At 51.9% G+C, this 26,403-nt stretch overlaps 1 protein-coding gene across 1 annotated transcript in view; it reads right to left on the bottom strand.

The window, feature by feature from the left end:
- Positions 1–4,926: 4,926 nt before the first annotated feature.
- NCKAP5 (NCK associated protein 5) overlaps positions 4,927–26,403 on the bottom strand; it is a 259,865-nt gene continuing 238,388 nt past the window's right edge. The window contains exons 17-21 of the mRNA XM_078603791.1: positions 23,950–24,456; positions 22,674–22,864; positions 17,915–18,071; positions 16,236–16,423; positions 4,927–7,333 (exon numbers count right to left, since the gene is read on the bottom strand). Coding sequence (XP_078459917.1) covers positions 7,019–7,333; positions 16,236–16,423; positions 17,915–18,071; positions 22,674–22,864; positions 23,950–24,456 — 1,358 coding nt within the window. The 3' untranslated portion in view covers positions 4,927–7,018. The remainder of the gene's footprint in view (positions 7,334–16,235; positions 16,424–17,914; positions 18,072–22,673; positions 22,865–23,949; positions 24,457–26,403) is intronic.

The raw sequence follows: 26,403 nt of genomic DNA, 5'->3' as shown, positions 1-26,403 counted from the left end.
ACACACAAACAGACTTCCTTGGTTTCCTACATTGATCATTCAAATGCATACAAACAACCTCATTACGCCTTGCCGTGGTACATTATAACACACATTTACAGGCCTCCCTTGTGTATGTCCTCATACAAATACACATTCTTTTGCCCACTTTGAGCTTGTATACAATATTAAAAATGTGAGTCGAACAGAGCCCCCATTGTTTAGAGGCAATGATCCTGCCCACCACATCTGGCAACCCAGCAGCATTTCTTTAACAAGCCTGATTCTGCTGATGGGGTCCAGAAGGTTGGAGCCGGTCCAGAGTGTGACTCGCTGAAACAAATTATAATCTTGGTCTGGAAAGCCAATCGGCCGATGGGTTGAAACATTTGTATTTACATGAGCCGATAGAGAGGACAGCGTGTATCACGCCAATATGCATATCGTGCAATGATAATAATCGTATTCGATAGACTTAGTTATATACAATCATCATGATCCATTGCATATCCACTGTTGGATGGAGGCCACCACACGGCATAACCGTGCCTTGCTTGACTGTACGTCACAAGCCATCTGACTTCCACGCGAGCCGATTGCATCGCTCCATCTCCACGGTGGGTCACCCTTGTGGCTGCCATTTCATTACCAGTCCTGGCCATCGACTCTCAATCACAACCTTGAGTGTAATGCTGAGCACCTCTCTCTCTCCACGCTTCGCTGTGCAACTTTCAGATGTGGTGGCATCGTCTTTGTCAGTGCCCCCTGCTTCTGATCCACGTCATTTGGTCGGAGCAATGGTTGAAAACGTTCGTCCTCGGGCACTTGTGTACGCTGCTTTTCACGACCATCGTCAGCTTCTCAGCAGCACTCCGTCGTTCTCTTGGTCAATGAGCCCCAGAAAATATATTTCACTTGTCGGTGCCACCAGGGGTGGCATAACTTTAGCGGTTGCAATTGATGCGTGTGGCCAATTCCAGTGAGTGATGTGATAATCCTTGGAATGAGTGGGTTATCAAATATTGCCCATATAAATACAGTACGTCCGGACTGCTACAAATATGCTACCCTAGGTGGTGCACATGTCTGGTTTGGCCCATGGACCATCTTGTTTGCCCAATTGTTATACATTTCGTGATGCACTGTGTGCACATCATGCCAACCATCTGTAACTGCGTTATACATGCACACGCACACTCAACGTTATTAATGTCCGTTCGCTTAATTTTTCAACGCGGTAATGCAAACATCAATGCACTTATTTTGTCGATAAATCAATGGCCGGCGTTGATTCCTCCGCTTGAACCGTGTTAGAGGCCATTGGGACGCCGCGCCTCTGTCCAGAGGGAGATCAGCCATGCGCGTGCAAGCTGTGTACGAGAACAACAACAACAACAATAGCGGTCCCACGGTGGCTAGGAGATGTTAACTACCTCGCCTGGTATACAAGGAGGTCGTGAGTTCGATCCCGACCCTGACGCCTGCTGCTGTATATTTGGTGTTTGCGTGTTCTCCCTGTGGTCGCGTGGATTTTTCTCGGGGTCCTCCGTGTTATCCCTCCATATTTAGAAACATGCGTTTAAAGTATTATTTGGCTGCTGCAAATGTTGACACGATAAGTCACTTCGTTGAGCTATCATTTGTGGCCAGGTCGCTTATGAAAAAGGGCTATAAGAGCTCAGTGAGCCTTATCTGGTAAAATAAAAATATAAAGAGTAATCATCATTCTAATTTTAGTGTGCTGTACAGAGCTTCAATTACTAACAGCTCCTCGACACCATTTGTAGAGGTAAAGTGTAATGACATGCAACGTAGAATACATAACAGCCCTTTTGTTGGCTCCCTGCTGGATGAAGGGCGCCCCTGGCACCGTGGCGGTGGTGGCGGTTGGCTGACCATACTTCACCATCCTGGCCACTGCGGGTTGGTGAAGGGCGGAAAGAGTCCAGGACCGGTCCCGACACATTTCGCCGCTGATGTTAGCCTTGGCTGAGGATCGACCTCGGCTCGCCAGGTTTAGGAGTTTGCCAACGACTGCTGCTGCACCCTGCAGGTAGCTGACCTTGACAGGCAGGTGCGGGCCTGCCGATGCCAAGCCTCTAATTCGACGAGGGCCCTGAGATTCAGCAATAAAAGGCATGCAAAACATGTGAAAATCCATAGACGGTAATGCGAGGGATATAAGCAGTCATTTAAACGGCTTATTGCCACGGACGAACGCTCCGTAATGAAGAATCGATACGTAATTTACAAGAAGTGTTACGTGATAAGTGATACGTGTAAACACGGCGTTGTGCACGCGTCATAACGACGAGTCCGTGACGCTCGCTGTCGATGCTTTGCCTCGAATCGTTTTCGAACGTTTTTTTGTTACACCATCCGAAAACACGCACGTGAAATGTGTGCGTAAAAACATTTATCGTCGAGTGTCACGTGCGAAATCTCAACACGAAGCCACGCTCATCTTCTCCGCGCGAAGGATTCGTTCGGCGTGAAAAGCCGCGACGCGGCCTGGCGCAGCGCGCCCGAAGTTTGAGACGCCCTCCCCGATGGATTCATTGGACGTGAAACAACGTCGTTATGGTCTTAAAGAGCGTCCTGTCGTTTGGCGAGTCGGTGTGCTTCGCGCCAAAGCCGCTTGCCACGTCTTCTTTTCTCAATTGAAAACTCAATTTCTTTGAATTGCTTCTCGTGTTTAGTTTGCTCCCCCCCCCACCCCACGCAACGAGGTTGGCCACGTCCGGGGATGCGAAAGAGGTTCAACGTACACATCTCTGGTCGGTTCCTATCCGCTCTTCATGTTCTGGCGCGCAGAGCCACCGCACGCGCTGCTGATGGAGAGACGCGCGCGAGAGGTGAACGTTGCACGCTTGGTGGCAACCTCCCTCCCTCCCTCCCCGCCAACTCGTGTGCGGTGTTTCTCTTCTAACGCCGGGGCAATCTGCCGGTCTCATTTGTCAAGTGTTCATCATTATCAAGTCCAATAACACTTGCACGTCGCGCATAAACGGATGTGACTGAAATAAAATACGTCAAGAGTTTGTATCCTCTCTGAATGCAGTGCGCAATAAATCCAGCTGATAAGATATGATATCCACGTAATGTGATTCTATCGTAATAAAATACGCATTATTTTCACGTCTGTATGCATGTTCCCATATATTTAAATTATTTTAAAAAACTAAGTTCTGGCTTTGCCGTGGCACAATTGCGGGTGACGTCAGTGGAAGCGATTTCTGAATTGGACACGGCCCTCCTCTTTCACCACACCAGCACTCACCACTGTGGTGGAGGATGGTCAAACAACACCCAGAGCCGACACAGCATGGAGAGGCCCGCATCCAGCAGGGGAATGACAAAGTCCACGCGTTATTATTACGGCTGATATTGACAAAACAAAGGCTGGGGTGGGAGGCGTACTGATAGGCTGTGCCCACAGTGATGATGATAATCGGCACTCCACAAATCAGGGGAGTGCAATGCTGTGAATGGTTGTACCGTCTGCTTGAGAAAGTGCCTCTCAACTCAATGAGCAGTCACCATGGACCGCCGTCGATGCACTGCTGGGTGAAGGCCGCCACACGCCGCTGCAATCCCTCGAAGTCCTGCGATTCCACAATCTTTAGAATTTGCTCTCCAACACACCGGTGCTCTCTACTAGTAATGCATTGGCATGTTCTGTTTAAGTGACAAACCTTACCAAACGGCTGTGTCGGGTGGTGGCGGATTTAACGACACATTTATATTTACGCGATCTTACCCCCCCCCCCTGTATTATGGATCCACAATCTATCTCTGGCTCCTGCATCCCATCGATCCCTCTCAAGGGGAAGAACATCCTCCTCCTCCCGGGCGCATTCTCACCTTGAACCGCTATTCAGTTGGCGATCTCGTCTCATGGTCAACGCTCTAGCGACGTGTCCTAACAGTGAACATGACGTCTCTCCTTTGTGGTCGTTCTCCGATCCGCGCGTTGCTCTTCCCTCTCGGTATCATTCCGAGCATACGTCTCTCCGTGCCTCGTTTCTCGATGAGCAATAAGCCACGCATTTCACCAAAGCAAAACCAATGCTTGTCGCACGCCTACAGCCTGTATGCATAGGCAATGGAAATCAGTGTATTACATTTCAACATGTGATACACGATTGAAGAACAATGTGTACTAATGTACGATACTATATATGCACGAATCTAATCATATCCATATATATTAGAATTTTCTGGAACATCATATGGAAGACCGTGAAATTAAAGGTGAATGGCAGCGGGCAGAACGATAGAGATAAATAATTCCCTGCCTTTACCCAGCAAAACCTCACCGAGTCTCAAGACTCTTTCAGGAGGTTCCTGCATCGGGACATTTGACCAAATTACATGAATAATTTGCTTTTGGGAGCAAACTGAAGTGCCCGGATAAAACCCACTTGGCGCGTCAGCTCCGCACAGATGGATTAAAGAATCCATGACTAATCCTGCTGGAGCCTGGTGACCTCTCAGCAGAAGCCTACAGGCCGCCTCCCAATTCAAGCAGTGAGCAGGCTCAGGCCTGATTAGCTTGCGAGCTCTCACGAGGTTGGGGACCCCAGCAGGATTCGATCGTATACACGTGTGTGTGGGCATCGACATCTACACACCCCGGGAGATGTAAAACAATGACTCGTAGTCATATTCATACACAAGTACAAGGAGAGGAAGCTATAGTCACAGCACCAGCTGTCTCATGGCGTACTTTATTAATTACACGAAACTTGACACCAAACTCAAACAGGCAGAACAAGAGACGATCCCAACCCTATGAGATTGCACTGAACGGAGGAAAATGACGAGGGTACCCCCCTCCCCTCAACGCCGCGTGCGGGGGAGTAGCGAGGGGCGTGGGGAGCGTGGAGGGCATGGGGAGCGTGGGGGGCCTGGGAGGCGTGGGGGGCTTGGCCAGGGGGGGGGGGCGTGGCCAGAGGGGGGGGGGGCGATGTCCAAACGCGTCCACGCCCTACGGCAAAACAAAGCGTCGGGAGAGAAGTGCGTTCTGAAGAAAATAGACTCAGCTACTTTACAAGTACATGTACAAAAGGTTTAGATAAATATTTGCACACTATAGAAAGAAATTACATCCGATGCCAGTGTTTTTCGTTTTTTTCGTTTTGCCTTTATGCGAGTTTGTGTGTGTGCGTGTTTGTGCGTGAAGAAATGTTTATTAAATGTCATACTTTTGTTTTGAAATGCGCAGAATACTGGTACGAAGTTGGCGGGTCAACCCTGGCAGGAGTTGACGCGTCTTATAACACGCGGCGCAGGTCGGTATTCACGAACGGAGCTGTCGACCGCCAATCTCACACGACGCCCTCTCTCGCTCTCTCTTTCCTCACTCCCTCGACGTCTCCCCCCCCCTCTCTCTCCTGACACAGGCTTCGGCTCGACACGTCGCTCCGTTTCGTCAGGGAGCACAGGCGGAGGGAGCTTCGGGAGCAAAACAAAGTCCATCCAAACAAGAGGCTCGCACGCACGCACAGGGGCGGACCGATCGACCACCTAACAGAGGACAATATGTACACGTTCCTTACATCGTGGAAGCATCAAGACTATGCTTACAATATACACCGCACGCTAGAAAAAAACCCCCGTCAGCGTTGCCGTGACGCGCCGCTTGCTCTGTTTTTACGCGGCATGAAAGGTGAGCGAGGAGCCGACGCCGAGAATTCTCGACGTCGCGAGACGCGCCGAGAGTCGAAGGGGATGACGCCGATCCATCCCGGGCAGAGGTAAAGGGGGCAGAGTTCACCTGAATGCAGAATCTGCTCAAAATCTTCTTATATAAATACTTTGCTTGGGATGGGGAGTGGGGTGGGAGCAACAGCATCTCCATGACAAGAGAAACATTGAATCTTCATTGTGTTCTCATCCGGTTATAAAAACGGCGCTTGATTTGTGCAAACAGATTCGTGCGTCGCTGTTGCGCACAGCTCCGCTTCCCCACGAGGCGGCTCAACCGGATCCGCGAAATTCTTCACAGAATCCTCGGAGAAGATTCGCAGCGCTGAAGACGACGCACGTGGCCGCCACGCCGAGCCGTGCACCTCGGCGACCTCGGAGGAGTCGGTTCCCAGTAGTGTCGTGTCCCTGTGCTCGAAACATTTAAACCGTGTACAAAAAACATCATTCTTCTTACACATGTAAACAGATGTCCTCAGAGGTTCCTTTTCTCTTAATCTTTTCAAGTGGGAGGGCAGGAAGTGCTGCAGGCAGGCGTTTGGTTTTTTGCGCGTCGCGAGGGGGGGGGGTGGTGAAGGATTTCACCGCCGGTTCCGCGACTCTGGCAGCAGATTTCGGGCCGCTCCTTCCGCGTGGCGACGGCGCCATCGCGGCACAGAAGTGCCCCTAGCACCAATAACACCGAAATAATTTACACGTCCGCACGGTGGCTCAAGCGACGGCGCCGAGAGCCGCCCCCCTCCCCCCCCCCGTATCGCGACCCTGTCGCCTCAGTCACACGGCAGAGGCGATGTTCACGCAGCGCACGTGCGCGGGTGTGTGTGTGTCCGCCGTTCGATGAATTATTCCAAATGGTTTTAAAAATGTAAAACACATTTTTTTGGGGTGGTTAAATTTAAAAAAGTTTCCATGAAGATAAGTATTTAATAACGCATGGATATATTGATATGCCTTTTACTGCCGCGATAAAGGGGAAATGGTGCAGTTAAACGGCGCCAAACTTCTCGCGTAACAGCGTTGGGTGCGAGATGGTCCAATCCCGCCGTCTGCTCTCAGGGAAGTAGAAAAAAAATATCGAAAACTGGCGAATCATATCAAACGCTCATCGACACATTCTCGACGTGGAACCATTTTCGAGCGTCGAGACGTTTTTTTTCTTTCAGATGATTAAAAAAATCTCGCGATCCTAGAAAATGTTCTTCCAAAACCATTTCGACCACACGAGCCATCGTTGGCGTCCGCTCATCGCGAGGTCCCGCTCCGATCGCGAGGCGAGGTTTCCCGGGGGCTGGCAGCGTCGTGCGGCTCGTCGTGCGCTCCGGCGTCTCCCTCACGCCTCGTTGGACAGCTGGCTGGCCGTGGACGAGAAGGAGTCGTAGAGAGAGTCGCTCAGCGACTCCACGTTGTCCCCCGTCGCCTTGCCGGACGCGAAGGACGCGTCGTCGCCCGCGCGATCCTCGCTCTCGCCGCCGCCGTCCTTGGGCGTCGTCGCCGGGCCCCGCGGCGAGCGGACGACGCCGCCCGGCCCGAGCGCCGCCGGCGTGAAGGCCCCCGGCACCGCCGCCACGTGGCGCCGCCGCCGCTGCTGCTGCTGCGGGAACGCGCCGTCGGGGCCGGCCGTGGCTCGCTGGCCCCCGCCGTCGCCCTGGAGAGGCGGAGAGAGATTAATGAGCGTCCGGCACGGGGTGGTGGCATGAGAACCGAATGCCAATTTGCGTTTCGTCTCCGTCTATCTATCGCGTACAGACACATACGCAGCTATTAACTAATGATTGGTATTTTACCAGGTAAGGCCTGTTAAGCTATATAGTATCTTTTTTTCGGAAGCGATCTGACCACAAATGATCGCCCAACGAAGTGGCTTATCTCGTGGAAATTTATAGCAACCAAATACTCTCAAAGCGTGTTTCTGAATGTGAGAGGACCTGGAGAAAAATCCATGGAACTACAAAGATAAACATCCCCCGTATAGCCTTAACAGACTATTGGAGTAAGTGCTGTTATCGAATAGCACCGATGAAGGCTGACACGGCACACGAGGGGATGGGTGGCCAGCACCACACCCGGCCGCTGTATGTGTGTATCTGAGACAGATACAACCTTCTGAGACAAGATACACACTTACAGCCACATGCACAGACATGCGCGCACATAAATGCACAACGGCACAAAGTTACATATATATACACCCGAAGACAGCCTTAGTGAGATGAATATTTAATATTTACGTTAATGGTGTGAACGTGTTACTGTTGCCACCAGTGTCTACCAGACAGTTGTAAAATTACATTTTCATCACAAAAATAAAGTAATTACAATACCTGTGCAGTGGGAACACTCACATGGCTACAATTATCCACACTCCGACTCTGAAAGAATCATTCAGGATTACATTTTGCGGGGAAATAATTTTGCACGCGTAAAAGTTTGCAACGCTGCTGGCCAAAAAAGAAAAAGACGGAAAAAAGATAACCCTCATCCTTAGCTTCCCCCCCCCCTCCCCTTCGATCACTCACGACACGCGCTCAAAACAAATAGCAAGAGAGAGACTCCCAGAAGTGACACGGAAATTGAGACAACGTTAACTGCGAAAGGTTAGGCTGCTCGTAATTAAAAGCAGAATGTGGATTGCGATTCCCTCCCACCAACACAAAATGATTAAAGAAAGCTTTCCCTCGTGACCAGAGCTCAACGTCTCTGCATCATCATCATCATCTCGGTATCGCTGGCAAGAGCAGCGGAATGGTGTGCGAGCTACAATGGGCACACGGCCGACAATCTTCGGGGAATGTCGCACAGTCGCTGGCTAATAACTTCCTCACTCTTCCACAGACGGAAGGTTTCGTTTTACGGACTCTGGATGTTAATTTTCAATCCGTGCACCGAACCCAATCAAGAATGAATCCCCCGGCAGTGCAGCCAGAATCCTGGGTCTCTGGTGATCCCACCCTTCCCCCTCTGCTACCCCCCCCCCTCCGCCCCCCCAGCCCGCTCCCCCCAAGAGAATCGAGTAATGCAGCTCCTCCCTGCGCTTGCTTTGTGAGCCGATAATGAGGAATTTGGCTGAAGAGAGGAAGGAGGCATAGGGCAAAGGGGCGAACGGTGAGCGAGCGGTCGGTCGGGAGAGGAACAATGTCCCTCGCGCTCGCACGCACACTCGCACACTGGCACACACTCGAGCGCGCACGCTCGCACACACTCGCACACACACTCGCGCGCACACACTCGCGCATGCACTCACGCATGCATACGCACGCACACTCGCAGGACCTTGCACACACGCACACATGCGCACCTCCCTTCCCCGGGGAAGGATGTGCTTTCCTTATCGCCACTCATATCGGCTGGGTCCGCTCATTATAAATTTATTCAGAACTCACTGCCGACGGATTCAAGCTGAAATTGCAGATCCTTTTAGGCCGATATAAAAAGATGGTTACAGAAGAACCAAGGTTACATTTTCAATTTGTCTTGTCCTGCCGTCACCCCCCATCCACCCCCCCCCCCCGTGCACCCCCCAAACTCCCCCTCTCTCTCCACCGCCCCATCGCCGCGCTAACCTCCTCTCTTCACTCGGCACGTGCGGAGCTCGTGCACGAAGCACGCCACCGTCGCGCCCGGCACACCGAGGGCCATTGCCGGCATACCGATGGCCGTTGCCGGCACACCGAGGGCCCCGTTGCCGGCATGACACGCTGGGGGCATGCCGACGTGAGAGAGCGAAGCTCTGCGTGATGCGGGCAACACGCATTGTCGAGGCTGCTCAGCTTTAAAAAAAACGAATTCACATGCAGAGCTCATTGAGCCAACACGCACGCTGAGCGGGCCCCACCATTACAACGCAATCTCCAGCGCTTATCCAGACACAACCTCTTTGTATTCTCTGCTACAAGAGCCATTTTACAAAGCATCACTTGTTCTTGTTATTATTAAATATTCCCACTTCAGGGCAGTGTTGTTGACGAGTGTGTTGAGTTGAGCTATTTGCGTGCCAACGGCGGTATCGCACATTCGTTCCTTTAATTAACAAGCTGACAAGACACGTGTACACACGGTGTCTCCGCGGTTGTAGAATTGTTATCCATGTCCTCACCCAAATCCGCGGAACACAGCGGCGAGTTTTAGGACGTGAGCTGTTGCAAACAAAATTACGATTCATAATTGATGAGAGTATTGCGCAAAGTGTTATGTCGTACGCTTCCCTCCTGGTTATCATAATTGTTGTGTATGTCGCTCTCCAACACGGATACATTGGCACGTTTGTTGACATGGCAACGTTATTAATTGATCGCGTCGGGTGAAGGATGGATTGTACGACACGACACTTTAATAACCCAATCTGACCCAAAAAGCAATTATGAAACACAGCAACTCCTTCGCGTTCAGGAAACGAAACATGAGCGGGATCACTCGATTTCGCATGTGGGCTGTGCAAACCGTGTTTGTTCCAGGCAAAAAAGTTCCAACGTCTCAGAGTTACAGCCGGGCTGTGATCTACTCTGTCAAAGGTCTCATAACTCAAGAGATAGCAAACAGCAAGCCAATACCGCAGGGACAACTCGGGCTGATATATTTCTCTGTCAAAATAAATATTGAAGACCCCTATTAAATCTTTCACAGTATGTTTTTTGTTGTTGTTTCTTTCTTTAGATTTTTTTCTCTTTTGAACACTCACATCGTGCAGCTGTGATAATATTCAGTGTGGAATGGAATACACACAACATGCGCATTACAAAAACACGCACAGCATCCACGGAGCTCTGTTCTTCTTTTTCCGCCTGCAGAAATGCAAGTTCGCAGCTATAATTTGTTGACCTTTGCACCTCGAGAAAAAGTAAACAGGCTGGATTTGAAAAATATCACAGCGACACGTATACACACCAATGTATATGTGCTGTTTGCCTGGCACCTCTTTGACTTCGTGTGGCAAGCATCATGGGGATGGGGATTGAACCTGGGCTGCTGTGATTGTCACTACTATTACGCTTGTTTAATCAGGAAAGTCTCCCAGAGTCTCAAGGCTCTTTCAGGAGGTTCCTGTCAAGTTGTCGTCGGCGGCAATTTTTCTGCCAGTGAGCCCATGAGTCATTTTGCATTATTAGGATGTTTCGGAGACACCAGTTACGTTGTAGGTTTCTTTTTGCAATATAGGAAACCAGAGAATCCACAGGAAACCCACGTAGAGCACGGAGTGAACATACAAACTCCACACAAACGTCTGGAGCCCGAACACCCAGGCCCTTTTATGTTGCGAGGCACGGGTGCTCCTCTACCCATCACCATCCCTCTCGCTTCGCCACCACTCTGCCGTCTGGATAACAAGACTGTGTGAATCAAGCAGGATACGCTTGCAGAATAGTTTGCATCGCCTTGAGATGCAATCATATTTTGACACAAAGTGGCGCCATTCCATCCTACACATTAGATGGGATGGCACTTATTCCGATCTCCTAACTCAACTTTAGAGGAAGGAAAGGATAGTTTAGATATTCATAAACTCCCATAATTCTGATCATATTTTTGCATCTATATGGAAAACCAAAGCTCTTACATAGCGCATCATCAACACCATAGTTATTCGGCTTATTCTGGCAAGAATGAGCCCTGACTTGACTCTACACAAGGAAAGTTACTCCAGGTAGTGTTGGTAACTGACAACAAGACTCAGGGATCAGTGAAGTTCCTTGCGGAGATTTTAGGAACATTGCACCGCGTGTGGCTCCCTCGCCTGCTCTGCAGGAGGTCGTCAGTTCGATCTCGACCCTGTTGCCTGTATATTTGGAGTTTGCGTCTCCTCTCACATGGATATTTCTCCGGGTCCTCCGAATTTGCCTTCCACATCTAGAATCAACAGGCATTTAGATTATTTGGCTCCCACTATAAATTCCGACACATCATAATGAAAGCCACTTCGATGGGCTATTATGTGCGACCAGGTCGCCTCTGAAAAAGAGCTCATAGCCTAGTTGGCTTTATCTGGAAAATAGAATCGTCGTAATGCACACGCACAAACACATAACTAGAGAGCTGCGTAAAACACAAGTCTAACGAGGGCACGCACCGCACCACTAGCGGGCACGAGGCTCGCGTGCCGCCACTCTTCCGCATCGCGGATCCGCTCGGCAGCAACGCGCGCTCGCGTTCGGCTCCGGCGCGCGTCGCAACGCGGCGCGGGCGGACAGGCGGGTCGTGCGATGCCGCCGGCTCCCCGTTCGTGCGAGCCGTCAGCCTAATCAGATCGGCGATGATGAACGGCCGCCCCATTCCAACCCAGCGCGGGATTCCGTGGCGGAGCGCGGCGGCGCGGCGCTCCGCCACGCGGGAGCCTTGAGAGGCCTCGTCCCCCGCCTCCCCCTCAACGCTTCGCCGCCCTCTTGGCTTTGATTAAACAGCAAACACCGGCCGCGATGGAGCCGTCTGCTCCGGCGCCCGCCGCCATCATTCACGCGGCCTCGTTCGCTCGGCGCAAATCCACACGTTGGCAAAAAGAGGGTTTTGTCGCGGTAATGCAACGATGTTAAAATGGCAACCGGAGTCTGCTCCCCACTGGACGGTGACCTTCTTTGTCGACCGAAATCAGCGTCCGGCTGCTCAATCAGCCGAGGGCCGCTCTGCGTCCCGACACATTGTCCCCGTTTTGTCCAGCTGCGACTCGAGAGCGCTCCGCACAATCAGCGGCTCCAATTCTGCCCGACACAGCCGTGATTGTGCGCCAACGAAGGTGGCCGATTTGAAATTGACGCCGGTGCCTTCAAAAGCGACATTGACCGATGTCCCCTGCAGCTTATGCCAAGCCTGTGTTGTGCCGTCCGTGACAGAGCAACATGGTACAGCCTTCAGTCCTTGGGGCGCGGGCTGCAACGTTATTGGTTACGTGAGCACACACCAAATGATATTGAGGAAGACGTTTAGGCGCTTAGTTTTGAAAGTGTGCCATACTTCACTTTCTACCTTATTAGTGTCAAAGCTTCACAGCTGTGGAGCGCGATGGTGTTATCAGGCAGCAGGTGCGGTTTGCTCGTAAGCCCACAACGTGAATTCCGACAAGTGTTCAAAAATTGCCAGCTGTGGGGAGCACACGTGGCCTACGCGCTATTTGGGTCAAGTGAACTCTCCGAGATGCCTGCAATGTGAAACCTGTTCAGGATGTAATTTTCAAAATTTAAATGACGTGTACATTTTGGTTTTAGTTGATAACGATTCCTTTGTTTCTCCTTCCAGAATCCAAGGACCGTACTGCCGACTTGAAAAGTAGACGAAACAATTTTTTTAATTTGACAAAATGTACAAAGTTGAGCTATCACAATTGATGGCTCAACGAAGTGGATTATCACGTGCAAATTTATTGCAGCCAAAATACTGTAAACGCTCGTTGATTCTAAATGTGGAGGCATTAGGGTCGGGATCGAACCCACAACCTTCTGCATACCAGGCGAGGGAGTTAACATCTCGCCACCGCGGCGCCCGTGAACTGCACGTATGAAGGTCCGACGCTCGTGGTATATTGGCAAGCGTTCCGACCCATCGCCAAGCAGAAGTAGAAGCAGCTACACTCAAAGCTGTGCAGCATTGCCGTGTACAAAAACTCTCGGTCTTAATCAGACCACCAGCTCAAAAGAACTGAACGTGTTGACATTTTGTCATTCAGAAGCACCAACTCAAAGAGGTGAGGAAATGTGGCCATCCCAACAACAGGCACCAGTTTCATCCTCACTATGACTCCTCAGTACAGCACCGTCAGGAACATTAACCGCTGCCATATGCCTCTGAGTTCCTGGTCTAAACATTAAAATGGCCACACATGCAGTTCTTTTGAGTTGGTGGTCTAGATAAGGCCGAGAGCTCCTGTACACATATTTGTGTGTGTGCCGTCTATTTGTTTTCGGCCTGCATTAAATGTTTCTGCTGTGATACATTTTCTCATCAGTTAAAGATACGAACTTTGCCGATTAAAAAAATAACTAAAAAGACGAAAAGGCTTTACCCTTCAATTAATCGTCTTCATGCAAAAAGGGCCCCGTGGGTAGAACTTGGCCGGCCACGCGCACTCGGAGCAGATGGACGAGGCCTGGAGAGACGACACCTCGGCCGTAATGGCTCTTGGCGAGTGAGCGCACCGGGTGCCTTGCAGGTGCACCGTCTTGCCCCGAGGCACATATCGTGCCGGCATGCCAAACCGTGTTCATCAGGGCTTTGTTGAAACCGACGACGACGTTGACCAGTCCGTCAATCTGTGTCGGGTGGAGGAAGCGCTCAGCCAGCGGCCTCCACAGGTCCCCATTGAAAGTCTGCCCGTGCTTTTATGCGCGTCCAGACGATTCTGTGTGTACAATTACACCAAAAGCATTCTGATTTCACCGAAGTTTGAGGTCGCCCTTCTATTGTAAAAGGCTCTTATAATTGACTTTGCCCAAGCCACTGGAAAGCTCCTGGGGTCCCATGGGTCTTTGGCAGGTGGTAAAGATGCCATGGCATGCTGGTTGATCCATTCGTCAAGATCAACCATACCGGGTGATGTCTGCGGCTTCAGTTTCTTGAGAGCATCTTCTGATTTCAAAACGATGATGCCTTGGTTCCTTTCTGGGTGTAGATCGGTGCACAAGTCCAACGGAACGGATTCAACAGGACCGATATCTCACTCTGCTCCATACACCGCACCACTTCCAGACAAAATACTAACTCACTATTCACATCCCCTGCCTCCCATGCAATGTACTAACTCACTCCACACTCTACACGCAAAACACATCGATGCAACTCACTGACTCGCAGTCTGTTCCAGATGCCACCGTTAAGTTTTCCCATGTTTACAAAGTCAGCTTCAGGCGCTGTGCTCCATCAACTGCGCGCAATGAAAGCGGTTGCACCTGGCACGCTGCGATGGAGCACCTGCGCGCGTTAGTCTGGCGAGTGTGCAGCTTTCGAACCTTCAGCAGTCTCGACGTGATCACATAAGCCTATAAAACCCACGCCGACGCTGACACCGCGCTCGGGTCGATCACGAGAGCGGTAAATGACAAATACCCTGGACGGTTCTCTTTTATCCGACACAAGAAAGTGTGTCACAGCATTATTATTATTAAGACCCACCACCCAGTCCTTCCTTCCTGGCCTTGTCCTGCTCAGGCGCTCCCAGCGAGTGTCTGATGGGGCCAGGCGTCTCTCCTTGCAACCGCACCGCACAATGCCCGGGCCGCGTAACGGTGGCAAGCGGAATCCCGCGGTGCGATTCACCTCCCAATCTTTCAACTGAAGTCATAATTATTATTGTTTCTTCCTCTACCCATCTCCAGCCGGCACCGCCGCCACCCTCTCTCTCACCACTCATCGACCGAACCTCCCTCCTCCCCCACCCCCGGCAAAAACGACACAGAAACCTGCGACGCCGCTTTCACAAATCGGCCAAGCCTCGGGACAGCCGAGGAAAGCAATAGCCGAATTTATTAAAGGCTGCGATCCTGGACAAGGGGCACAGATGGGAGAGGCTCCCTCCCCACCCCCCTCACCCCACACACCCCCCCCCCCCACGGCCAGCCCTGCCCCCTGCCCAAGAGCACGACTGATGCCGGTGTCAGTCGCAGGCTCATTATCCCGACGTTAAATATTTACCCAAGCTGATTCCCTGCTCTCCGAACCCATTTTGCCGGCCCCCTGGATAACGGATACTGATTACTGCGAGGAGCGCAGGTTCCCTGAGCGAGCGCCAAACGCATTAGCAGCAAACGCCCCCCCCCCCCGGCCCCTACAACCCCCCCCTCTTTTATACAAATGCCCTCCTGGCAGCATTAACTTGTCAGAGCCTTGTGAATCCGGCGATCACAACAGCTCTCGATTCCACCGCAATTTTCTGCTCAGTGGAAAATGGCACACGCGCTCGCACGCGGGGAAGAGCACGGGCGCACGGATCGACGCGAGCGGCGTCTGCACTGAAAACAAAATTAGACCCCAGGGTTGGCGAAAGTGTTCGAGTGAACGGACACAAAAGCATTCTCCCAATTGTTTTACTGCCGCCATCGTTGCATGTGCACACGTAGATGTTTACGTCCACGAGATATGGGTTTGCAAATATGGGCTTCTGGTCAAATTATCTGGGAATAATAGAGAGAGGTGTGATGAAAATGAATACGAACAAAAAAACCTGCGAATGTGGATGTAAACTTTACATCGTGACAAACGGCGGTGGATGGATGGAAAAACAATACTCATGGCTTACAGCAACGACGGGAAATTACGGTTAAAGCGAGACAAATGTGAGAGAGGTGGCTTCCAGCTGAACAAGGCCACAAGGGGGGGCGGGGGGGGGGAGGGGTGATGTCAGCATGGGAGATGCTGGTGAAAGAAGAGTCCTTTCCTCCCACGATTTATTTGTATACAACGAACATTGCTGCAAAGTCCCATCAAAAGCAGCGACAAAACAAAAAACAAAAGACAAGAGCTCGCGCGGCGACAAATCACGCGGCAGCACGGCGGTGTCAACGCCAAGTCTGCGTCGAGGACACCGCCCGGAGGGAGGGCTGCGAGGGCCGACACAATGAGCTCATCCTTACCTCCCCCTCCTCGTCATCCTCTTCCTCCTCCTCCTCGCCCTCCATGAGAAGGTCAAAGGGCACGATGGTGGTGCGCTCGCCGAAGGGGCGGCAGGGAGCACGCTGGTACGAGCCGTGGTGGAAGGCGTCCGCCAGGGAGATGGGAGCCGGCGGGGCGCAGGCGGGCAGCACCAGATGTTTCCTCATGACTGCGGCACACGGACAGCACGAGGATGTGCGTGACGGACAAGAGAGGTAGCGGGGCCATTCAGAGGGACGCAAGAAGGGAGAAAAGAGGGGATAATGAGGACGATAAGAAGAGGCGAGGCAGAGCTTAGAAAATAAGACGGGAACACGGAGAAAAGTGAGAGAGAATTTAGAAGGCGGGGTGGAGCATAAATGGAGGAAAACAATAGGCGTGGTGGAAAAAACTCAAGAGATGATGCCATGATATTTTCAGTGATCAAAATAAATAGTTACTGCATTTCCCAAATTAAATGTAGCGCCCCTTGCCAACACGTGCGAATTGAGCACGGCGTTCTACGGTGCACGTGCCATCTCCACAAAGCAGTTGCCCACAGCCAACGTGTTACCGGCCGTTCCGAATGAAGCGCAAGATTTCCCACGGTGTGCGTAGCCGGCCTTACGATTCCCGCTGTCACCATAAACCGGCCGTGCCAGCGCGAGCGTTGCCGCTCCAGTTTGCACGCGGAACGCACCTGGATGGTGCTTCCAACATCGTCCCCATCGCACGTAAAATGAGGCTCCAAACTTTCGCTCAAGGTGAAGTTCACGGTGGTGCATGCTTCTACTGAAGATCCGATTTATTTTTTGACAATTTATTATGGAATAAAACCTCGAAAGTAAGCGGTACTTTTGCATTATTCACGCAAGATGAAAACAATAATCATGTTACGTTTCGCTAAGCTTCGAGAATTATGGCAAGGGCTGCTCGAAAATTCTTGCAGGGCACTAGGAGTCCACATGCTGTGCGGGTGACACGGTGCCCAAGCGTTGATATCAATGGCTCCACAGCGCTCACGGATTTAGCGCACGGCGCCACTGCACACGTCGACTTTGACGTTGCACATTTTCACGGTCCTAACAATGTGTTGTGGATTTAATGTTTTAATAACCGCCGAAGGAATGTGTTCATAAATAATATATGAAATAGTCTTTGATCTGAAAAGGATGACTGCTTGACACGACGAGTATTTTATTTTTTTAATTCACTCAACCACACGGAAAAATAACGCGGTGAAGGTGCGAACGGCGCGTGCGGTTATCTGCGCGTGCACGTGGCGTGCGGTGCTTGCGATGCAATCAGTCATTCCGTTAACCTGACACCCCCTACTGCGGTGGTCAGTTACTTTGTTAACAATTAGAATCGTACGACCATACTTCACCACGCTGGTTAATTCAGTTGGGTTAAAGTGTGGGACGAAAAGGAGGAGGCAAGAACCGGTCCACATATCGATGACAACCGTGGCTGGGAATGGAAGTCGGTAATAACCTCAATGTGAAAATCCGTTTTGGTAATTTACTGTGCAGCACAAGTGCAGGACTCGGCACATACTGACCACTCGGACAGCGTGCCAAGTTCAACCCCGAGTAATTTGAACACATGGGCGTGTTTGCCGAGTCATGGGTTGGGAAGGTACGCCCCCCCTCCTCTACCCCCCACCATCCCCGGGCCTCACCTCGGTTGGCCCTCTGCAGTTTGGCGTAAATGTCGGTGGAAGGGGCGCCCAGGGGACGTGGCATCACCACACCCCCCTCCTCGCTCTCGTCCTCGCTGCTGCTGCTGCTGCCGCTGCTGCTCTCCGTCAGGAAGACGTCGGGCAGCGCCAGCTCCTGCTGTGGGCGACGCGAACGGTGCAGAGCCGGCGGTCGAGGGTTGGAGGTGGGGGAGAAAGGTCGAAGGTTAAGTGCCAGATCAGGAGGGAGGGATTCAAGCAGATCATTGTTTAAGCCACGCAGTGCCAGTCGAGATGTGTGGCCTTGTTAATTTTAATTAGCATCTTTGATTGCTGTGCATCTGAATGACGTAAAATGTGTGTGTGTGAGCGCGTGTGTACGTTGTACGCCCGCTGTTGTGAGCGATGCTCACAACAGCGGGCGGAGCACCGAGCAGCTAAAACATAGCAAGTTGGCACTGTAGGGGGCACAGGTGGTGCATCGGCCAGCCATCTCAGTCAGTCGACCCATGGCACCTGGGTCTGCCCTGTGACCTCCTGCCAGCGGGCGTTCGACACTTCACGTGGCATCAACGTGCACATAGCCTGGCACAGGCACCGTGGTGACGTAATCGCCACTTAGTAGTGAATGGCAGTTGTTGTACAACGTAGCAGCGGTTAGTGCGCTGCACTACAAACCCGGCGACCCGAGTTCGATACCCGCTCACGGCCAACACCAGTGACTATTATCTGAACCAGCTCTGGGCCTCCCCTATGCCGACTCAGCCTCAAATGAGTAGTTGGTGCGATGTGTAAATATCGCCACTGGGAAGACAACAGCGGGCAGGCGGGCATGGTGCTGGCCACCCACCCCCTCGTGTGGCGCCTGCCTCCATAGGTGCTCGCTAACAGCACTTGCCCAAAAAGTGTGTTAAGGCTACACGGGGGATCTTTGCCTTTGTATGTTGTAATTGTTAAGGACTTTAAGCCGAGCTTCACGGCAGTTCGTCCAAAGCTCCTAGCCCTTCCTCCGGACGAAGGGCCGTGCTTTCAGAGACCGCTTAAGCTCCATCACATTTGATCATGACAAAACAACTCTGAATGTGCTCTCAGATCTCATGAGATTTCAAAATCTAAGCAGATTTGAGCATGGCTACTACTCGAATGGAAAACGACCTTGAAAATCCGTGTGTGAGAGGCTTGGGCTGTGAGGTGGCCAGAAGATGGGAGTACAGCAATGGATTCTTGAATCTATTTATTATCTTTCATTATTATCATTACACTTGTTTTACTCAGGAAAGCTTCGTAGAGTCTCATGACTTTTATTCAGGATAGTCCTGCCAAGTATTTTTGGCGGGAGGAGGGGGTGACCATTGCGATGCGTATTCCAACTCAGCCAATGTCGCTGCGGGATATTTAACGTCCACTGGGAAGCGGCGTATTTATCTCGGGTGAACACGCCCGCGGTAGTTACCAGGGCGGCCACTCGACTCGAACCGCGGAACCCCCGCCGCGTGTGCCGCGTCGCATGCCGCCCCGCCCCCTGACCTACGCGAAACAGCTTCGAGCGTTTTCCCCGTGCACGTGGCCGGTTCACGCTTGGGCGCTCTAGCTGTCGTCGCGCGTAAACGCGGGGCATCATCACCGCAATTACTACGCGAGTTTTATCGGACGAAACGATGGGGACGACGCTCGGTGGAGGAGGCGTAATGGGTGAAGACGGTGTCGTATCAGGTGGAAATTTGGCAGGCTCCGTAATCCGTTACGCCGTGTGTATATTCCCCACGCGGGGCTCGACTAACAACGCGAATACGACCGCGGCAGCGCGAGCGCCGCGTTCTCTCCAAATGACACGGACACGCGCGCGGGAGGCGCATGTCGCCCCTTCGCCGGCCTGCATTAGTCACACAACTGCTGTTGGAGAACGACCGAAGGGCAGCGAGGCTCACACGCGCGCTTCCCCCGCGCGTGCGCGTAGCGGTGTGAATCGTGACGATGAACGGAGTGAGCTGATACTCGCACACAACGACGACGGCGGATGCACCCCAGGCCCCGCTCTGCGTCGCGAGCCAGACAAAGTCCTGCCCATTCTCGAGACACTTTCACTTTTTTTCTTTGGGGGGGGGCGGGGTGCCACTGCTGTATCGGGACTCGGAGAAAACCCACTGCCACGGTGTATACGAGGTGGCACCCAGAGCACTGCTATGTTCTGGCCACACCATGCCTACAGCACCTGGCAAGCCCTGGTGGTGGTCACCCGTCTCCGTGTTTACCAGGCTCAACTCTGCTAAGCTTCTGAAATCCAATGATATCTGGTGCATTCTTGGTGACTCGGTAGTAAACACGTAGACAGAATTCGTGAAGCCACACTTTACCCCACCACCAAGTTACACGATTTGGATACATATGGCATCTACATGCGACCACATGTAACAACGCAGTACAAAAACAATACGAGGATATTAAGAGTTTGTTGATATTGAACAAGTAAAAGTACTACTGTCATCAAAGTGTGTTGCCTGCTGCTGACAAGTGTTGAAGACCCTGAAATCGCCCTTCTCCGGACAAGGTGCCAACTACGAGCGATCAGCTCCATGGGCGAGTGCTGCGCAGAGCACTTTGCGACGATGGGTTCAGAAAACCTCGAGACGGAGAAGTTGGAATCGCAATAGACTCTCACCTGATTTAAAGGGGCGCATCGATATCTGGAGAGAATTACTTGCAGCGTGTGTTCCTCAAGCCAGACAAAGAAGCATGCCCCAAGAAGCTATGCAATTTTTTTTTGCAATTATAAAAATGTGTGTTGGCTGGTCAAGACGGAGCAAACTTCTTACATCTGTGTCGATGGAGCAGGTGGTCACTCGAGAGTAAAAAAAACAAACACGTGGCTCATGCTTCACTGGCGTGAGAATTCATTGGGCACCGACTGCTTAAACAGTTTGCTTGCCAAAGCGCCGCTATTCGTTGGCTACCGGCAGACATTTATCACTCAACAACAGACCGCCCGTGCTCCAGATATTTAATTACTTGTCAATGAGACATTTCTCCGGCGGGTGTTTTATATTTTTTGCAACGTGGCTTTGTCGCGTTTTTTTCATTTATTCTGCTTTAGATTATGGGCCTCACTCTCTCGTCATTGGCAAATGTTTATCTGATCCCATTTTTTACAATAACATGCTGATCATTGTCTCCATCATCAACAACAATGGGCAGAGAGGTCACGTGGGCTGCCGTTTTTTGTCAGGGTAGCGATATTGGCCAGATTTTTCTTTGAGTGTTATCGCTGTAAAATTGACATTTCTAATTATTAATTGTGGCAATCATGATTGTAGTCTTGTGCTTTTTGTTACCCCCCCCCCCTTGCCCCCCCCACCTCCCCCCCTGAGTCTTTCTTGCAGGAAGAGCGCTGTTTCCGTGTCCCTTACCTGCATCCCTGCATCTAAACGAATGATTTATTGATGCTGCTGCTGCTGCTGCTCAACGACTGGTAAGTTGAAGGTGACTGCCTATTTGGCTTTTATCAGGATAGATGATGGTACAGAGTATGATGTGTGGCCATGTGGCAGATATTTAATGACAAAACCAGCTAGTTCAACTCCATATTATACTCCATCATCATCATGATCGTTATCAAAATGATCATCATCATCATCATCACCACGACCGCCACCATCAAAAACATCAATCCACTATTATCCACGAGCCTCGCGGTTATGTCTTAGAATCTGTGGCAACGAGTAGCTCTCTCAGCTCAAATCGGCACCATCTGCTTCTGGCAGGCACTCGGTATAAGGCAATCTGGCAATTTGGTAATTGTGAGTAATTCTTTAACATTTGGCTTTCCGGCACCCTGGCACGCGTTGGCCGACAACTGGGACCGATGTCCCGGGATCTTTCACGGCGATGCAAATAAGCAGATGGTGCTCGCGTTTCGATAACGTTGCTGCCGGCGCACGGCCCTGAAGTGGAGGCCGGGTCTAAAAGGCTGACCCCTGAAATCGAACGTCTCCCAGCTGCTGCCGGTGAGGTGAGAGGCGCGTTGAAAGTCACGATGCTCGGGAGACGGTTTATGGCAACGATCGTTGGCGGCCGTCACCAGCAACAATTAGCGCGCCGTTTTCTACTGTAAATACACTTTCATTGCCCAAGCTTGAACAGATCTGATCGCTCCTGGCCCGTGTGGGCAACGTGGACAGCAACCTCCAATCATAGCACGGGCAGAGGTCACGTGATCACCACGTGCATGCGCTCTGCAGATCAATTCGCTGCTCATCAAATACACAGGTAAACAATTACAGGGGGCCTTCACCGGCTTGACACAGCTCGGTCACGCGACGGCACGGCCATGCCGTTTGGCCACAGTTACTCGGACCGAGGTGCCGCAGTGCGGTAATGGTTGGCACCCTGGGCTAGTGATCCGGGGGTCGCCGGTTTGATTCGACCCCCCACCGCGCCTCTGTCCATGCAGTAGCATAAATGCATACGCTACTAGTGGGATGAAGTGTGCATACTTCTGCTTCTTCCTAGACGTCTGGCTAGCGTGAAAGAGTAGACCAAATTACCCTCTCTCTCTGTCTCTTTCTCTGGACTTCCTCGAGTGGAGGCCCCTGCGGCGAACAGTGGCAATTGCAGGGCTGCACCTTGACCCTGAACGCGTTCTACTCACAGCGACCGCATGGCCGATGATGACCACCGGCGATGTCCGCTAACCAGCTATCGTGGTGCTTCGGGGGGGAGTGTTTATGGGAGTGAGGTGAGCGGGCGGGCGGGTGGGTGGGCGGACCTGCGGCATGGCGAGCGGCAGCCGCTTGAGGCCGAGCGGCGCGGAGCGGCCCCCCAATGCCGGCGCTCGCGTGCGCAGCAGAGCTCCGTGGTGCGCGGCCACCGCCTCCTCCTCTTCGTCGTCGTCGTCGGCGCCGCCGCCGTCGGCTCGCTCTGTGCCGAGCGCCGCCGCCGCCGGCAACTTGACGGGAACTTCGCGGTGATGATGGGCAGAAGGGGAGCCGGTGCGATCCGCACGGAGAGCGAGCGAGACAGCGAGAGAGAAAACTCGTAAGAATCAGCAGAGACTTTTGGCTCTCCAGATGCATTGTGGGTCGGACCCCGTGTTGTTTTGCACAATGTCTGACGTTTCGTTCCACGTGCTGGAAGCTTGTTCAGGGAGTGAGTAGAAGAAGCTCCCAGCACGTGGAGCAAAACATCAGACATCGTGCCAGACAACGCGCAGAACGACCCGGACACACGTGGTCACATGTGGTGTTCTGTCTTATTGGGTGTCTATAGGTGTCTATGTGGTGTTCTGCCATTTCGCTATGCATTTTCTTTGGTGAAAAGGAAAATGTCTGTTATTTAAATTAAAACGTGCCATGCCACAGCACGCGGCAACCGTGCTGAAAATCGCTTCGTTTCCAATCTGTATTCTCCAACGCCGTGGTGTTTCAAGAGAGGAGGGTGCCAGAAATATATACGAGAGCTCCATTAGGTTTAATATTCATACAGATGTACTGTGCGTACTATGAACGGTTTTATGGCAGCATTACAGGTAATACATTCTGTAATGTATATTGCAGGAGCCTACTGCAGAGGATGGATTTTTGTCAGTGTCTTTGCTTTAATAACCTTACTATGATAAAGTTTTTTTGCGGTACGATTCCACTCCTTCTCTTGTCCTCTCCTATATCTGTTTTTCTAGAAATTTTCCCTCCATTTCTTGATATAAAATGTCTCTTCTTCTCTGTCCATTTCCCTCTCCTGCTACTCCTCCTTCTGTTGCCTCTTTCACTCTTCTCTTTCTCTTCCGCCTTTCACGCTGCCCGCTCCACACCATTCCCAAATTTAACCTTTTCTTCTTCCCTTCTCGTTACTTTATATCGCTCCATCCGTGTTTCTCACGACTTATTTTCATTCATTACGTCCGTCCATCTTTCCATCCTTCTGTCCATTCATCTGCGTGAAAGTCTGTCTCGTTTCTCACCCTGGCGCTCTGTCTGTGTGTCAATTTATCGATCCACATGTCCGTCTGTCCAAATGTCTGTCTGTCCATCCGTCCCATCACAAACCTGCGATGACGGGCTTGGGCAGGCGACTCTGCGCTGCCCTCGAGGCACGCGCGGCCATGCTTGGGTCGGACAGCGAGTGACTCATCCTGTCGGCGCCGTCGCCCACGCAGCCCCCTCCGCCCCCCACGCCCGGCGCCGTCTCCCGGTCCAGCGTTTTGGCCTTCGCGGTGCCGCCGCTCACGCCCGCTCCCCTGCCGCCACCTCCCGCCGGTGCCCCAGGCTGGCCGTGGATGGGCGCGGCCGGCTGCTGGCACGGCGGCTGAAAGCTGCCACGTGGCTGCTGCTGCTGCTGCGGCGGGGGCAGCACGCGGCGAGCGGAGCCGGGAGAGGCGGCCGGAGATGTGATGTGGGTAAACTGCATTGCATTGTGGGGCTGTTGCAGGGTATTGTGGGACTCGGGCTTGGCCCCGCGGCGGGAGGAGCTGCGCCCCACACCTCGGCCCGAGGGGTCTGGTGGGGGGAAGGTGCCGATGCCGCTGTCTAGGGTTCGCATCTGGCAGTGAAAGCCTGAGGGGGAGACACGGGGAAGGGGGGAGACCGGAGGTCAGGCACGCACGTGAATGGCGCAACGTTTCGCATTCGACCGCCACGTATCCGTCCTTATCAATTAAGATGTTCGCAAAATCCGAAGTTTTCACATGCAGTCATCTGAACTTAATCTGGCGTGCGTTCGCTCACAAACTAGAGTGAAGCATTTCCCCACATTTAGAGCTGTTTGCACTTCATTTTTGTCCAAAAATTTGTGCGCTAACTGATGCACCACCGCTCCACCAAAATGTCTAATTATTGTACATATGCTTTATAAATCTATACAATGTATCGTTACCCGTGTGTATATAAAAACTAGCGATCATACAGCACATCTAGCGTGTATCAGGTTACTGCAACAAGATGGAAAATGGTAAGGCTTTTAGCAGAAACCGACTGACGTGCACAATGTTGGGACTAAGTGCGTCATCATCATCCACCGTGCCGTGGCCACAGATTCTCGAACTGCCACTGATGTGCCCGGGGTCAGCACGAGCAGTCTCGTGTGACGCTCTTGATGGAATGTTCACGCAGCGATCGGGGTGCGGGTGCAGCAGAAAATGGATTCGCCGAGAGTGGGAGAAGCCTGCGTGCCCGACAGCAGGCCCTCTCTAACACGTGTGCGAATGTTGAAGCGAGCAACAATTCACCCGTTCCACGGCTCGACGCATTGCCGAGATACTGCGGAACCATGTATGCATATGTTTCACTTCTTTCGTATCGTACATAACCAACCGAGATAATTGGAGGTGCAGAGGAAGGACAACAAAATAAACACAAAAACGCAGTTCTAAAAAAATGAGTATTCAATCTAGATTTAAAAGTGCATAACTCCAGTGGCTTCCTTACATCGAAAGTATGTAAAATAACACATTGTAAAATAACATTCATCAGCAGCCATAATCAATCCACTGCTGGCTAAAAGCCCTCCCAAGCCAAACTGAAACGAACTGCATTGTTGTCCTGCCGCTTGACACAGGCTACACCAATCTAATTTGCTGCCAATACAAACTACTGCGCAATTACAAACACACTGCAGCCTGTGAAATAAAGGGTGCATTGAGCACAGCTGATAACAGTGAGCAATCATTAATTCCATGAAGACTTCCACATTCGCGTCTAGAAAATGCCTCGTTCATACATCGGGCACGTGCACGAGTGTCGTATGAACACCCTGCTGATCGAGTAAAACCCCACAAGTGGCTTTTTACACAATGGGGATACTTCATTCGAGTTCAGTCAGGCACCCTGAATATTAACTGTCGGAGTGCAATCGAAAATGTTAAAACGTGGATGAATCATTGCACCCCTAGGTAAGTCCATCGTCTGACAACACCCACTCACCCAAGCAAGGCGAGTGATCGCGGATTGGACCACATGGACAACCGTGAACCGGCTCTGCACCCAAGCGGACAAGCTCAAGGTCCACCCTGGCAACACGGCCGTGGCTCCACACAACCAGAAACTGAAAATAAATATATTTTCTTCCAATTTGTATTCGACCAGGCAAGGCCCACGGAGCGGTATATATCTTTTTCAGAAGCGAGCTGGCGATCACAAATTGACAGCTCAACGGAAGCGGCTCATCATGTGGATATTCACGGCAGCCAAATACCCTCCACGCGTGTTTCTAAATTGTGGAGGGAAAAACCGGAGGACCCGGAGAAAAATCCACGTGACCACGGGGAGAACATGCAAACTCCAAATATACAAGCGTCGGGGTCAGGATGGAACCAATGGCCCTCCTGCATATCAAGCGAGGGAGTTAACATCTCTGAGCCACCGTGGCTGCTGCCGTTGTGGCAGCTGTCTCGAGAGGCCGACCGCGTGACACCTTTTGCTCCGTGCCAGATCTCACGGTGGGCGACCTGCTGGCGTGCTGTGATGTGCTCGCCGCTGGAAAGACGTGCGACATTGGTGGACGGA

This window comes from Lampetra planeri, chromosome 2 (assembly GCF_965212315.1).
Source record: "Lampetra planeri chromosome 2, kcLamPlan1.2.h2, whole genome shotgun sequence".
NCBI classification, from domain to species: domain Eukaryota; kingdom Metazoa; phylum Chordata; class Hyperoartia; order Petromyzontiformes; family Petromyzontidae; genus Lampetra; species Lampetra planeri.
Note: the sequence above shows the minus strand (reverse complement) of the source record. Positions and strands in the feature narration are given on the sequence as shown.